We start from the raw sequence: 15,102 nt of genomic DNA, 5'->3' as shown, positions 1-15,102 counted from the left end.
ATGTCCCAAGGTTGGCTGAACAGACATTTGGCCTGCACTTGGTTTCTGCCATAGATTATAAATATTTAAGAACAATGGGACTGAAGCTAATGCCTAGGCTTTGGAGTTTGGTGAAGCGAAGGGAGAAGCACTGCAGTAACCACTGTCATGCAGTTTCTCTCCAAAAGACAGAGGCTTTCACCCTTCAGTTTCCCAATGTATATTTCCAGTGTTCCCAGTGTTTATAAGCAGTACGCTCTGACAGGCAAATTGAAGCTAATCCGTTTTCTTAAAGGAACATGGCTCTCAGGGTTCATTTTATAGGCTCTGATTATCCCGTTAGCTGCCGGGGAGCGTTCCCTACATCCTGCATGTGATGTGTTCCAGCTGCCATCTCTCCTGAACTGCCACACGTTGTACATTGGAATGCAGCTGGTGAACAAATTTCATCTACCAAAACAAGAGTGGAATTTTTTTTTTTAGTCAGTACAATAACAAAGGAAGCTTAGCACTGCAGGTGTTGCTTACACAAACTGTCAGTTCATTAGGTGGATTTCCCTCAAAATCCGCCTTCCACACCATCCATTTCTCACCCCCTAGACCCACACCAGCAAGAATGAGCAGAGACCCTACCTTCAGAATCTTTTGTTTATATCATAGGAAAACCACAGACTTGGGCAGGCAGCATCTGGGAGACCATTAATTTTTGTCTGGGTCTTCTGGAGTTCTAGCAAAATGAGATCCATGTGATGAAAATCAACAAGCCAAGTGGTCACAAATTGATTCAACACACACTGTTATTTGTGCTTGCATCCTGTTTTGTGTAGTTTCCTCTAGGATTTTTTTCTAAAATAACTTTTGTGATTATGGTTGTTTCTGTCTGTGATTCCATCATTTTTGCCTCTAATTAAACAGGCTTTACCCAGCACAGTATGGTTGTCTTTGATTAACAGCAATAGCTGGGAAGTTGTGAATGGCACAGACTGTATCCCAAAGTGCTTAGGTGTGTGACAGGTAATGTATGGTATGACAAGGATGCTCAGACGCTGTACTGTGAGGCATGAGAAAATTGGTATAGGAAGGTACAAAATATGGCCTTTTTTGAAAGAGGGGAGAGTCCAGCTCCCAGAAGAGAGGCAAGAAAAAATGCTGTAAGGAGGCAACATCTTATTTATTTTTTTTTAATAATTTATATTTATTTTTTTAAGCTTTCCTTTTTTTAAATTGGGAAGTCATATATACAGAGAGGAAGATCTTCCATCCAATGATTCACTCCCCAAGCAGCTGCAACAGCTGGAGCTGCACCAATCTGAAGCCAGGAGCAAGGAGCCTCTTCTGGGTCTCCCACGTGGGTGTAGGGTCCCAAGGCTTTGAGCCGTCCTTAACTATAAGGCTCCTTAACTATAAACTTCCAAGGCTATAAACAGGGAGCCGGATGGGAAGTTGAGCAGCCGGGATTAGAACCATTGCCCATATGGGATCCCTGTACATGCAAGATGAGAACTTTAGCTGCTAGGCTACTGAAACAGAGCAGAACACGTTTTGACAGAACATGCTTTGATCAAACTTGTGAGCAAGAGAGCCATTTGTTCCAAGCAAGCACAGGTTTGTGAAGCTAGGAGAGTTCCAACTTTGGTGAAAACTGCTGATCTCATTAAACATCTTTGGAGTCCCATAGAGTACTCAGTATGTGAACTGACATAGTTAAAACTGGATTCAAGATTGCCCTCAGCTATTCTGTGTGTCTAGAGCTGGGCCAGTCCAGAGCCAGGATCCAGGAGCTTCTTCTGGGTCTCACGCGCTTGCAGGGGTCCAAGTACTTGGGCCATCCTCCACTGTTTTCCTAGATGCAGTGACAGCGAGCTGAATTGAAAGTGAAGAATCTGATACTCCAACTGGTGCCAGTATGGGATGCGACACCACAAGTAAAGACTTAGTTAGCTACATTATGGCATTGCATGCCTCCTGTGTCACCTCTTCTTATCTCATCCAAAGAATTTCTTTCTCCTTCAAGACACTAGACTGTCTAGAGAAACCGTCCACTTTGTTTTACAGTTTTATTTGGATCTCTGCCTTCCCTGTTAAACTTTGAACAACTATGTTGTATTCTTTCCTGGGTGTCTGTGGCATAGCATAGCAGTACTCTATGCGTAACTTTGAAGGTAAAGAAAGAAGTAAAAGACCATTTAACGACTCATTTGACCAAAGAATGGTGACAGAGTGAGACAGAGGTAACTACTGAGCATTATTAGCTGGATGTGGGTGGCAGGCAAAGCTCAGAATGAGGAATGCCCACACTCAGCGGGTAGCTCCTCTGGACAAGACCAGAGCCCTGCTGCTGGACAAGGAGAGGAAACTACCAAGTGATGGAGTTGGAGCAGGATGGCCTTAATCAGGACCATGCCAAGTACCAGGGACATTCACGAGTGCTTCGGAAACTCTTACAGATTACAGTAGTGCTGCTATAAATCATGTCAGAATTATCATTCAGACTACTTCGTGTTATTCTCTAAGAATGAGACAGTAAAAGTTGCTATTTATTGAGGGCTTAGCAGAAATCAGACATCCAAATGCATTACTACTTCATTTAGTTTTAATAGTAAACTGATGAAGTAGCCATCTTATTCCTCCTTCCACAGTTGAGGAAACTGAAACCCAGAGAAGTTAAATCACTTGTCCCACAATTCCTTAACTTGCATGTGACAGAGCAAGGCCTGTCTGTGCAGGATTTGTAGCACACCTTGCAAACAGAATTCTCACTATGTCATTTTGACGCAAATGTGGCACCCGAGGCAGTCAGCCTGAATAACTTGCCTACAAACAGAAGCAATAAGAATAGTTGGTCACGTGCCCTGGATGAGCAGTCATGTGCACTTTATTATGAGCTTTCCAGGCCCTTTGTCACTGCATCAGGTGTGTCTTCAGCTTTGCTCAATAACTTCCCAGCATGGAGGAAAATGCAGTGACCAGACAGTCCAGGATTCTGCTTTTCATGTTTTTTTCACTTGAAAATCGATGAATTGTCCTTCTGGTATGTTTGTTTGCTGGTCTCTTCCCCTTAACCCCCCCGCCCCCCACCTCGCTTTCTAAAACAGTGCCATATAGCTTTTGTAGTGACGCCATAAATTAAACCAAGTCTCCTGATTCTTGAAAAGATAGTTGTCTAAGGGGGGTTTTGATGGGAGTATAAAGAGTTTTGTTTTTTAGATATGAAAATTCTGCATGAGTATGCCTAATATGGCCTTACAGAGTAGGATTTTTTAAGAAGTAGGATCTGTGGCCTCATTATAAGGGTCCAGTTATCACGTGGCATGTCACCACTCACAACATGAAGCTGAAAGAATTTAACTCTGTCCAAAGTCAAACATACTTAGCTTTTTGTCCATTAATGGTAGTTGTAGAAAAAACAAACCAAAAAAGAGTAACCAACAAATTAAATCTCCTTAAAGTCTGGCATGTAATTTCTGTTGGCTTTGAGGGCTAATGTACTAATTTGGGAAGCTGTATCATTAGCCCCCAGTGACTTTTGGAAAAAAGCTAGAACAGTCCTCAAGTCTGTTCTCATTTTCCTCATCATTCAAATGCAAATTATTTCAGAAGGCCCACAGAGCACTGTGGTTTACAAATCCCCAGGATCACTTTCTCCTTGTGATAAAGACACATCTTTCTTTCTTCATTAAACTACTTTTTGCATAAAAGCAAATCATCTTTATTAGAGAAAATGCTTTTAACAGGCAGAAAAACAGTGGAAGGGGTTAGGGAGAGAGAAAGAGAAAAATTGCCCATCCATTGGTTCACTCCTCAAATGCCCACAAAGAGGCAGAGATGGGCCAGGCTGAATTCAGCAAACAGGATCTTAATCCAGGTCTCCCATGTGGGTGGCAGGGATGAACTGTTTCAACCGGACCTGCTGCTTCCAAAGTCGCACATCGGCCAGAAGCTAGAGTCTAGAGCAGAGCCAAATCTTGGACTGAGGGATTCCAATACGGATGCACAAGCATCCCAAGTCATGTTTTAACTGCTGTACCAAAAGCATACTCCTAGAATTTTTAAAAGAAGAAAAATTTAATTTCCTGTAATTTCATGAATAGGTATATATTTTTTTAAAGATTTATTTTTTATTATTTTTTTTATTGGAAAGGCAGATATACAGAGAGGAGAGACAGAGAGGAAGATCTTCCGTCCGATGATTCACTCCCCAAGTGAGCGCAACGGCTGATGCTATGCCGATCCGAAGCCAGGAGCCTCTTCCGGGTCTCCCACACGGGTGCAGGTTCCCAAAGCTTTGGGCTGTCCTCTACTGCTTTCCCGGGCCACAGGCAGGGAGCTGGAAGGGAAGCGGGGCTGCTGGGATAGAACCAACGCCCATATGGGATCCCGGGCGTGCAAGGCGAGGACCTTAACCACTTGCGCCACCGCGTTGGGCCCTAGGTATATTTTTAAATGAAAATGAATTCATACTTTATATGCCAGTTTTTCTTTTTAATGTTTGTTTTGTTTATTTGAAAGACAGAGTTAGGAGAGAGATCTTCCATCTGCTAGTTCATTCCTCAAACCGCAAAACAGCCGAAGCTGAGTCTGTCCAGAGCCAGGAGCTTCTTCTGGGTCTCCCACATGGGTGAGAGGCCCAAACACTTGGGCCCTCCTCCACTGCCTTCCCAGGCCATTAGCGGGGAGCTGAATGGGAAGCAGAGCCCCTGGGACTCAGAGCAGTACCCATTAAACTTAGCCTGCTACGGCACAGTGCCAAAAATACACCATTTTTTAACCCGTTTTTCTCCTTTTCGTAGATGTTAATAGTTTCCTGTGTCATTCAATCTACAGCTATTATATTTTCAGAGATTACATACTATTCTGTAATACAAAGTATTTATCTCTTTTTTAAAGATTCATTTATTTACTGAAAGTTGTTAGATGATGACCACTGCCCGCCCACCCGCTGGTGGAATAATATCAGCAAGTTGTCCATAGTTGTAACGGAAGCTTTATTGGAAAATCTGCTCCTGGGCCCCCTTCACACAGAGTGGAAGAAAGATGGAGGCCAAAAGGGCAGCTGTGATAAGTGCCCAGGAGTTTTATACTCCTCTTGACACGTGGGCTGGCAAAGGGGTGTTCTACGCCCCAGTTATATAAGGAATGTTCGTTCAGGTGTATGCCGTTGGTCAACTGGAATCCCACCAGGCCGGTGACATAACTGGTTCCTGTGGTCCTTCCCGTTCTGGACTGAAGCCTGGGAGACATGCCGGGCCTGGAGCAGATCCAACCCCTCACCTCCAGTGCCGTGGGTAGCCATCAAAAGTCAGAGTTACACAGCAAAAAGGAGAGATATTGAAACACAGACAGAGATCTTCCATCTCTGGCTCCCTCCCCAAATGACTGCAATAACTGGGGCTGGCCCAGACAAGAGCCAGGAGCCCGAGGTTCTTCTGGATCTCCCATATGGGTGCAGGGGTCCAAGCACTTGACCATCCTCTGCTGATTTCCCAGGCATGTTAGCAGGGAACTGGATCAGTACTGGAGCAGTCAGGACCCAGCATCATATGGGATGCTTGTGTCACATGCAGTGGCTTTACCTACTACACCACAACACTAGCCTCGGTGTTTATTGTTAAAATCATGACAGCAACATTTACCAACATTTACCATAGAATTTGTATGTTTGATGCACTATGTTAGCAGCATTCCATGAATTATCTTTCACTAACACAATAAATATTATTATCATCCAAGCTATATTGGTGAAAAGACATAGGCTCAGAGAAAAGAATTTGCCAAGTTAGACACTTAGATCGTTGCTCAGACTATGTTAGAACCCAGACAGACTCCAGATCTCATCATCTTTAATTATTGTAATCCGCTGCTTCCTTTAACATGTTTTCAATTCATTCTGTTTACTAACCATTTAGTTTGTTTTCCAATTTATCACATTTCCATATTGTCTGGCAGTAAATAGCCTCGTGTGTGTGTCCTGAGTATTCATAACTATAAACTTCAGATTAATTGCCTAAAAGAGAACTCCAGGAATCAAAATGCTATTATTTTGATAGTTTCAATTTGCTTTTAAATTTATTTTCCCATTGAGCCCAGCGTGATAGCCTAGCAGCTAAAGCCCTTGCCTTGCACATGCCAGAATCCCATATGGGTGCTGGTTCATGTCCCAGCAGTCCCACTTCCCATCCAGCTCCCTGCTTGTGGCCTGGGAAAGCAGTCCAGGATGGCCCAAAGCCTTGGGACCCTGCACCCATGTGGGAGACCTGGAGGAAGATCCTGGCTCCTGGCTTCGAATTGGCTCAGCACTGGTCACTGTAGCTACCTGGGAAGTGAATCATTGGATGGAAGATCTTCCTCTCTGTCTCCTCCTTTTTGCATATCTCACTTTCCAATAAAAATAAATAAATCTTAAAAAAAAAACTTGTATTTTCCCATTGGCCCATAAGTGAATACATACACCTTCACTTTCTGTCCTAGATTGTCTTGATTTTTTTTTCTCCCCTGTGGGGTTAAGAAACCCATGTCATTGAGTAAAGATATGAGAGGAGTCATTCCTTTCTCCTGTGCCGTGACCACCATTACTCTATCATCAAGTGGATGTTTCTTGCTCAGTTCCCTCAGTTGATTTCAAGTTCATTTAGAGGAATAACTTCTTCTGTAAAAAAAGTAGCATGGTAGAGCCAGCATTGTAGCATAGCAGGTAAAGCCAGTACATGCAACACAAGCATCACTTGTGGGTACCCATTTGTTTTGGCTTTTTAAAAAAAGATTTATTTATTTTTATTGGAAAGTCAGATATACATAGATGAGGAGAGACAGAAATATCTCCCACCCACTGATTCAGTCTCCAAGTGGCCACAATGGCTGGAGCTGCACCGATCCGAAGCCAGGAGCCTCTTCAGGGTCTCCCACATGGGTGCAGGGCCCCAAGGCTTTAGGCCATCCTTGACTACTTTCCCAGGCCACAAGCAGGGAGCTGGATGGGAAGCGGGAACACAAACCTGTGTCCACCTGGGGTCCTGGCAAGTACAAGGCAAGGACTTTAGCCACTAGGCTACCAAACCAGGCCTGTGAGTATCTGTTTGATCCCAACTACTCCACTTCTAATCCAGCTCCATACTAATGTGCCTGGAAAGCAGCCACGTCTTTTGGCCTTTTCACCTATATAAGAGACATGAAAGAAGCTCATGGCTTTGGCCTGGCACAACCCTGACTGTGGCCACTTGGAGATGAATCAGCAGGTTCTCTCTAACTTTACCTTTCAAACACATAAAAGAAATGTTAAAAACAACAACAAAAAGGTAGGGCCTGGCTTGGTAGCCTAGTAGCTAAATCTCCTCACCTTGCGTGTGCCAAAATCCCACATGGGCACCAGTTCATGTCCCAGCTGCTCCACTTCCCATCCAGCTCCCTGCCTGTGGCCTGGGAAAGCAGTCCAGCATGGGCCAAAGCCTTGGGACCCTGCACCCACGTGAGAGACCTGGAAGGCCATGAGACGAGGCTCCTGGCTTCAGATTGGCTCAGCTCTGGCGATCTTGGGTGGTGAACCAGAAGACAGAAGTTATTTCTCTCTTTATATCTGCCTTTTCAATTAAAAAAAAAAAAAAAACTTTGAAAAAAAAAAAGACAAGTGAAAGTGTTTGCCTGAGTAGAGGCGTTGCTTGGCCACAACCCTGCAGCCTAAACTCTAGCTGTAGACTCCAGTTGGCTGAAATGATCTCCAAGTCCAAACATCTGAGTCTCTGATCCTTATCTCCTTAATCCAATAGTCGAAAAGGAGAGAATTTAAGCTTTCACCCAAAGAAGGCTAGCTTCTCAGTAGACCTTTTTCTAAGGTCTTGCCACACAATAGATTCAAATTAGCATCAGTATCCTGGCAATTTAAGCAATAGCCCAATCCTGCAGTTGCCTGGGGAAGGCCATGGCAAGCCTCAGGCAACTGGGATGGCCCCCAGGCAGTGTCACCGCCTGCTGTGTTTGGCACATTTTTAAAAATAGTAAGGGCAGGGCCCAACATGGTAGCCTAGTAGCTAAAATGCTTGCCATGCATTTGCCGTGATCCCATATGGGTACTAGTTCGTATTCCAGCTGCTCTACTTCCTAACCAGCTCCCTGCTTGTGGCCTGGGAAAGTAGTAGAGGATGGCCCAAAGCCTTGGAACTCTGCACCTACATGGGAGACCTGTAGGAAGCTCCTGGCTCCTGGCTTTGGATCAGCTCAGCTCTGGCCATTGCAGCCATTTGAGGAGTGAACCAGCAGATGGAAGATCTTTCTGTCTTTCCTTGTCTCTGTAATTTGGCCTTTCCAATAAAAATAAATAAAATCTGAAAAGTAGTAAGGGCAATGCCAATTTTCATTGTTTTCTAGTAGTTTAAATCATTTTCTTACTGACTCAAATTTAAGTTTCAGTTTGACTCCAATTTAAAATCATGAATTCACTTGACTTGTGCTAATGCTTCTTTTAACCTGACCAGTGGAGTCCTCATTGGAGAGAGTGTGAAAGCAAATCAGATCTCCAGCCAAAAACCTTCCACATGGATAAACACTGACTCGGCCATTGGCTTCAGGAGGAATTTGGTGATGCACAGACTGACTGACCAGCAGGGACACATGTCCCAGGTCTCTCATTCCGTGTCTGGCAGAGCCCTTCACCACCTCCTCCTCGGGGCCTTGTCAGTGAAGGCACAACTGTGGTGTCTTGTTAACTTTCTATAAACTCTTCTGAGATTTTCAAATGCACGGACTGCTAACTTGGAAAGCAGTGGTGATCACCTCCGGTGCGTCTTGTTGATTGTAGGTGGGGGCATCAAGCTCTACCCAGCTGCCCACGTTCACCCAGTGCACTCCGCTCCAAGGCTTGCCACCAAGCTGGGGTGGGGGCCGGGTGGCAGGGAGGCAGAGTGCAGACTTAACAGGCCTGTTAACTCTGGTCTCGACCTGTGAGCTCATTATTTGAATTGGTCAAAGCTACAAAATCAAATGGAGAAAGAAGCATCTTGAATAAGATAAAAAGTAATGTGGAAAAAATTACATGCAGCTTAAGCACTGGAATATAAAGTTCAGCTTAGACCTTCCTACTGTTCAGCAGTTATTTGCTTCAGTTTTTTTTTTTTTTTAATCCCAGTGAAAAAAATGAAAAGCCATTTCCTTTCTGGTTGTAAAGGCTTGCTTAAGACTCCTCCTGTGCCTAGACCTTGGTCTTCCTGTCATTTAGCAGCTGAGACGCCCCTCCTCTCTTTCCTGCAGTCCTGAGCATACACACACTGCCCACTCCAAACAGCAAGTACCTGCTGAGGTGAAGAAACGTTAGGACAAAACATAGCATTGTTTGAGCATCCCAGGGCTGGAGACTTCTCCGAGTAGAATAGGATTCTTTTAAACAAGTTGTCTCCATCTTGAATTTCTCATTTCCCCAAGAGCTCTATAAACACAGTGCTTTGTTGCCAGAGATATGGGCCTCAGAACCACCACGGTGCCTTTGTGAACGAATTCTATGGTCTGGGCTTGGCAGGGGACCTTTGTGGCACACAGTGTAGCTGCAGACTGAGAACTCAGCAGAACTCCAGCAAGTCCCATTTTCTGCTGGCTCCGGGCAGGCTGGGAGACCGTACTGCCTCCCTGCTTTCTCCCACAGATGCTCTGGAGGGAGGGGACACCCACTGCTTCTTGCTGCGTCCCCACCTCCCCAAGCCCAGTGCTGCAGGCGGTTCATTGCCAATGTTGCCAGAGCACGTGCCCTATTCCCCTTGTTCATGGCCAAGGAACTAACACTATGTGTCTAATCAGTAATGTCTGCTTCCCCTAGACCTGTCACCCTCACAGTCCTGGCACCTCTTCCCTGCCCCCCCACCTCATATGCCCCTAGTGTTTGCCAGAGATCCTTTGTTCATTCCCTTTCATGAAGTCTTATCATTGTCCTGAAGTTCAGAGGAGCATAATATTCTAAAGGCACACTTTTCAAAAAAATTTTTTGTAGAAAATTTCAAATATATTCTTGAGTAGAGAAAACAGTACAGTGAGCCCTGTGTACTCAACAGCCAGCTTCACTAATCTTTCATCTACGCCACCTGCCCCTCCTCCACCTTCTCTTCCCCTTCCCCCAGATGCCACTGCAGCAAATCTCACATGTCCCATCTTTTCTGGTTTCCTTTTTAAAGAATTCCAAACTGTTCCCAATTTACTGGAGAGAACAGTCTAATTCCCTTTTAGGTCTTATTTCATGTGGGCCTGCTGTCCCTCCAGTCTCCCAAGCTGTGCCTGCTTAGAGTAAATGTCCTCCCCACTATTCTCCCACAGTATTGCTGGGAGAATACTTGACAAAAGAATACATCCTTGGGATGGGCATGTGGCTCAATGGGTAAGTCGCTGTTTGAGGTGCCTGCCTTCCAGCTGGAGTGCATGGTTTGAGCTCTGACTCTTCCACTTGTGATCCAGCCACGGTACACCGTGGGAAGCAGAGGTGTTGGCTAAAGTACTTGGGTCCAGCAGATGAAAGATATCTCTCTGTCTTCCTTTCTTTCAAATAAAATGAAAAATAACTACAAAGCAAAAGCAGGATCTCTGTTCAACTGGCTGGTGAGGGTCCCTATACAGACTAGCAGGTTGGAGGAAAGATGATCTAAGCATGACAGAAACAAGATAGAAAAGGGAAAATTATCTGAGTTGAACACCCTCAAGGACCAGGAAGGATCCTTATTTTTATTCATGATCAGCCCATACAGAATGGGTCAGACAAATTCCCCAGAACAGAAGGAATGAATTGCTGTGATCTCAAGCTGTGACTTCATGTCTTATCCACCCTGCCCCGCTTCAGTGACAGGCGACAGAACAGGGACAGGCAACACTCTCCTGCCAAGGCTCTTCACCCCAGTCTTCTCCTGCCTCTATTCCAGATGCAGTGGCAGAACGTGGAGCATGTTGGTGACCAGAGTCCCTACGTCACCTCCGTCATTCTTCACATTAAGCAGAATGTCCCCATCATCCGTGACAACCTGGCTTCCACACGAAAATACTTCACTCAGTTCTGCATTAAATTTGCAAAGTAAGTCCTGGAGCATTCTCACCAGTGGGTTTGGTTTGTTTTAAGAGATGTTTTACTTCCACATCAAAACTAAACAGAAGGCTGCGAGATTTCCCACATACCTTCTGCCTCCACACACAAAAATCAGCATCCCACACACAGTGGCACATTTGTCGCAGCTGATAAGCTTAACACGGACACATCATTATTGCCCCCAAAGGCCATTGCTTACATTGGAGCTCATTCTTGGTGTTATCCATTCTATGGATTTGAAAAAAAAAAAAAAGAATGTATAATGATCTATATCTATCCCCCTAATACCAGCTGGTTATTTTAATGCCATCCGTACCACCCAGCATGCTCTCGCACTCCAGCTGAGGTTCATTCTGGTGGCTGCAGGCAGACTAATTTTAATTGTTACCCCAAACGAAGCATAATAATAAAACTAAATATGCTTCTCAGTGCCGTAGAGTGATAGCAATATAGTCAGCAGCCGCATCAAGGCAAACAAAAATGAGAGAACCTTATTGTTCTGAACTGTGTGGCCACAACCATTCCTCGCTCGGGTTGGGATCATTAAAATTCTTTCTCAATGATTACACATACGCACTTTTGTCTCCATGACTAGACTTTAAAGCTTTTTAATAGTAGAAACCGTCAGTTCTATTTCTTTTGAACCTTTTCTTCCTCCCAATAGTACTTATTACTATAACTACCAAAACATATCCTCTTGTGAATGCCCTTGGGTGCCGGGCAAGCATGGAACCCCATTGCCAAAGTAGATGGAGTGACTACAGAGCCACACGTCTTCCTGCCGTGGCCTGATGTGTGGCCGTTTCTGCCTTGAGTTTTGAAGCCAGGAAATGGCTTGGTCCTTTGCCAGTCAGCATCTGGCTGTAGCACTGATTCCCACAAGAACAAGCCGTGTCGAGGGTCAGTGTCTCGTCTGCTCAATTATCACACAGCATTCTGGCAGACTGCACAGGGCAGGGCTTCAGGAAGGTCAGCCCAGCCCAGGCTACTGTGTTAGGGTTGTTCTCATTTACTTCCCCAGTGATGATTCAGGACTCCAAGTTTCTGTCTTCCCTGAATCTCTCCCAGTTTGTACTCAAGTAGGGCTTTTCCTGTCTCACACATGCACACACATAAATCCCTTAGGAACAGCAGTAATTGAGTGGCTTGTTGCATTAGCTTTGGTTTCTAGTTTGTCAAGAAAGGATAGTGTGTGCTCTCCAGGGAGGCATTAATGTTTGCAGTGTGGCAGATGGACCAGGGGTGGACATTTTCCTCACTCTCTGGGTGCTCATTAGTGTATGTTAAAAGCCTCCCTGATAAATCACATTGTGACACTCCCTATAGTACCAGTAGAATCTGTTCATGGTCAAAAGCCTCCAGTGTGGCTGCACAGGGTTCTCACTGAACTTAGGGCAAAGTGACTAAGAGGTCCATTGCTAAGCTCATCCCAGCCTTGGTCTCATAGTCCCTGTGAGCCCTTTAAATATGTTACTAAGCTGTTAGTGGTTGTACTGGGGATAGGATACCCACCTCTCACATCTGGGAAAGTTCAACCTGTGATCTACAAAGAACTTTTGTTTGGATCTGTGGTACCCTTACATCCTGATAAAATCCTCATCTAGGACTAGAAACCTTGGAGGAACAGTTCTGAGGAGACTTCCCCAGCCCAAGGTGATCAACACCACCTTCCAACAGCCTGACGAAGTCTCTCTCAGCTACCATTCCCATTGCTGGGACTCACTCCACAAAGGCATGTGTCTGATCCCTCTGGATTCCCACCCCAGCCCCTGTAGACTAACACACAGATCCGGTTCCATGGTACAGGCTCAGACAACCGCTGTGTGAAATAACTTGGGTTACAACTGTGCAAACAGTTGGGGTTAGTCATGCATTCTATCTCACATTGCTTATTTGGTCCTAGTTTTAAAGACTAAAATATTTCTTTCAAGCAGTCCCTTGTTCACAATGATTTCTGATCAGCAGGCGTTCCCCTAGACATGATCTCCAGACTTCAAGTTCCTTCCCTGCCCACTAGTGTACAGCCATGGGTGCCTCTACTTGGTGTCTGAAGTAATGATGGCCTTTCCCATAATCAAGATGACCCACTGGTTAGAACTACAGTTAAAACTACAAACAGGTAGTGAGCATTTGACTAGTAGCTTCGATTCCCGCTTTCTATATCAGAGTAACTGGGTTAGATACCAACTTCATACTCCTGACTCCAGCTTCCTGCTAGTGTAAACCCTGGGAGGCAAAAGGCATTTCTGTAAGAAATGAGAAGTACAGTGGCAGTGAGGACAATGTGTAGGATCAGATAAAAGCATTCAGGCATAAGTGAGTGGATGCCGGAGTTGAAAGCGAGGGGCAGTCTTGTGTCATCCCAGGTTTGGAAGTTGGTGACTGTGTGAGAGCCAGGCCATTGTGCCTGGAGATGGGGCTGTGGCTAAGCTGGATATGCTGGGTGCTGGTGCCCATTCCATCAAAATGTGTATGCAATTAGATTTTAGAGTGGGTACAAATACACAGGGAAAGATGGGGAGAGATTGAGAACAAGGAGGCTGCAAACTTCAGAGTGTCATTTGATGAGTGAGGAGGGAGGTACCAGCTAGCCTTTACTAAAACCTGCAAATCCTGCTTCGCTTCTGTCATTCCTAACTCTGTCATGGACCATTATGACACCTCCTGGTCAACCTTGACTGTAATCATTTCTGTTGTCTACAACTTCTATTCCATATTAGTATAGTTAATTTTTTATGATTGAGACCTCTGCAGTGTTTCCTAAAAAGACTTCTTAGGGCAGGCACTGTGGCTCATCAGACTAATCTCCATCTTGTGGTGCTGGCATCCCATATTTCATGTTCCAGCTACTCCACTTCCCATCCAGCTCCCTGCTGATGGCCTGGGAAAGCAGTGGAGGATGGCCTAAGTCCTTGGGGTGCTGCCCCCACAGGAGAGAACCAGAATAAACTCCAAGCTTCTGGCTGTGGATGAGTTTAGCTCTGGCCATCCCAGCCATTTGTTGAATGAACTAGTGGATGGATGATCTCTCTCTCTCTGTAAAATCTGCCTTTCAAATAAAAATAAATCATGTGCCAAAACACAATTTCCTTTGGTTGGAAGGGAAAGAAAGACAGTGGTGCTTGCCTTGATTCTTTGTGTTCTTATGGAAGGAAGTGTTGCTTTAATTTAAAAGTTTCTGCAGTTCTTTACTAAAGAGAAAATAAGTCTGATCTGCTCCTTCTTTCTTATTCACAGCTCCTTCATTCCCAAATTCATCACTCACCTCTTCAAGTGCAAGCCGATCAGCATGGTGGGAGCGGAGCAGGTGAGATGACCTCAGTTCAGGGCTTGTCTCCAAACCCAGTGCGTGCCCTTCTAGTTCACATCTATGACACGTCCCCTTCCTTTGTGAAACTGCCATGGAGACAGAAATCAGTTGGTGTCCCTGATTTGGTGACCTGGTGATTTCCTTAATCCACTCACCTGTTTACTTGGAAAACTTTTGCTTTAATGTGGCCAAGATAAGCAGCATTCTGGGTGTAGAAAAGGGCTGTCCTCCTGGTGCTCACATTCTGATAGGAACGAAGATTGTTTCCGCATAGTGCTAAGTGTGGAAGACTGGACCACATGGAAGGGTATCTGTGGGGAATGGAGGAGTAAAGGGCAGTGAGAGTAGACAGTCAGAGCAGGCTGCTGGGAGCGCCCAACCTCTGCCGACCAGGAGAAAAACTCCAGGCAGAGGCTCCAGTGGTTTCAGATCCCGTCGTGGCTAAGGCAGGGGTTGTTTCACAGTAACAGGCTTGTCTGTGTGGTACTGAAGAACTGTGTACCGCACCCAAGCAGCTTCCCCATCCAGCTCCATTTGGTTCACTTGGATTCTGTGCATCAAGATACCTTGCAGAACGTGGGCCACCTCACCTTGGATGAGCTGGGTTCCCTGCTGTCTCCTACCTTCTGAACTGGAAGCAATTTGAGTTTAGAGAGCTGTTCAGCACTTCTTTCAGAATCCCCACTGAGATGCCAACTATTCTTATGCTGACCGAAAGTGATTCTCATGCAGTCATTACAATAAATAAATCCTCTCCAGATCTCCCTCC

The 15,102-nt window shown here is 45.2% G+C and overlaps 1 protein-coding gene across 3 annotated transcripts in view; it reads left to right on the top strand.

Annotated features, from left to right (window-relative positions):
- The window catches only part of VPS53 (VPS53 subunit of GARP complex), a 136,107-nt gene that overhangs the window by 104,250 nt on the left and 16,755 nt on the right, over positions 1-15,102 (top strand). For 2 of the 3 annotated variants that reach the window (XM_041000211.1, XM_041000210.1), the window contains 2 exons: positions 10,863-11,011; positions 14,261-14,330. In XM_041000211.1, the coding sequence (XP_040856145.1) occupies positions 10,863-11,011; positions 14,261-14,330 (219 nt within the window). Of the gene's footprint in view, positions 1-10,862; positions 11,012-14,260; positions 14,362-15,102 lie in introns of those variants that run through there. The other variant, XM_041000212.1, reaches the window with a different exon arrangement.

Source organism: Ochotona curzoniae, unplaced genomic scaffold, assembly GCF_017591425.1.
Source record: "Ochotona curzoniae isolate NIBS_2020 unplaced genomic scaffold, NIBS_Ocur_1.0 scaffold_2453, whole genome shotgun sequence".
Classification (NCBI taxonomy): Eukaryota; Metazoa; Chordata; class Mammalia; order Lagomorpha; family Ochotonidae; genus Ochotona; species Ochotona curzoniae.
Note: the sequence above shows the minus strand (reverse complement) of the source record. Positions and strands in the feature narration are given on the sequence as shown.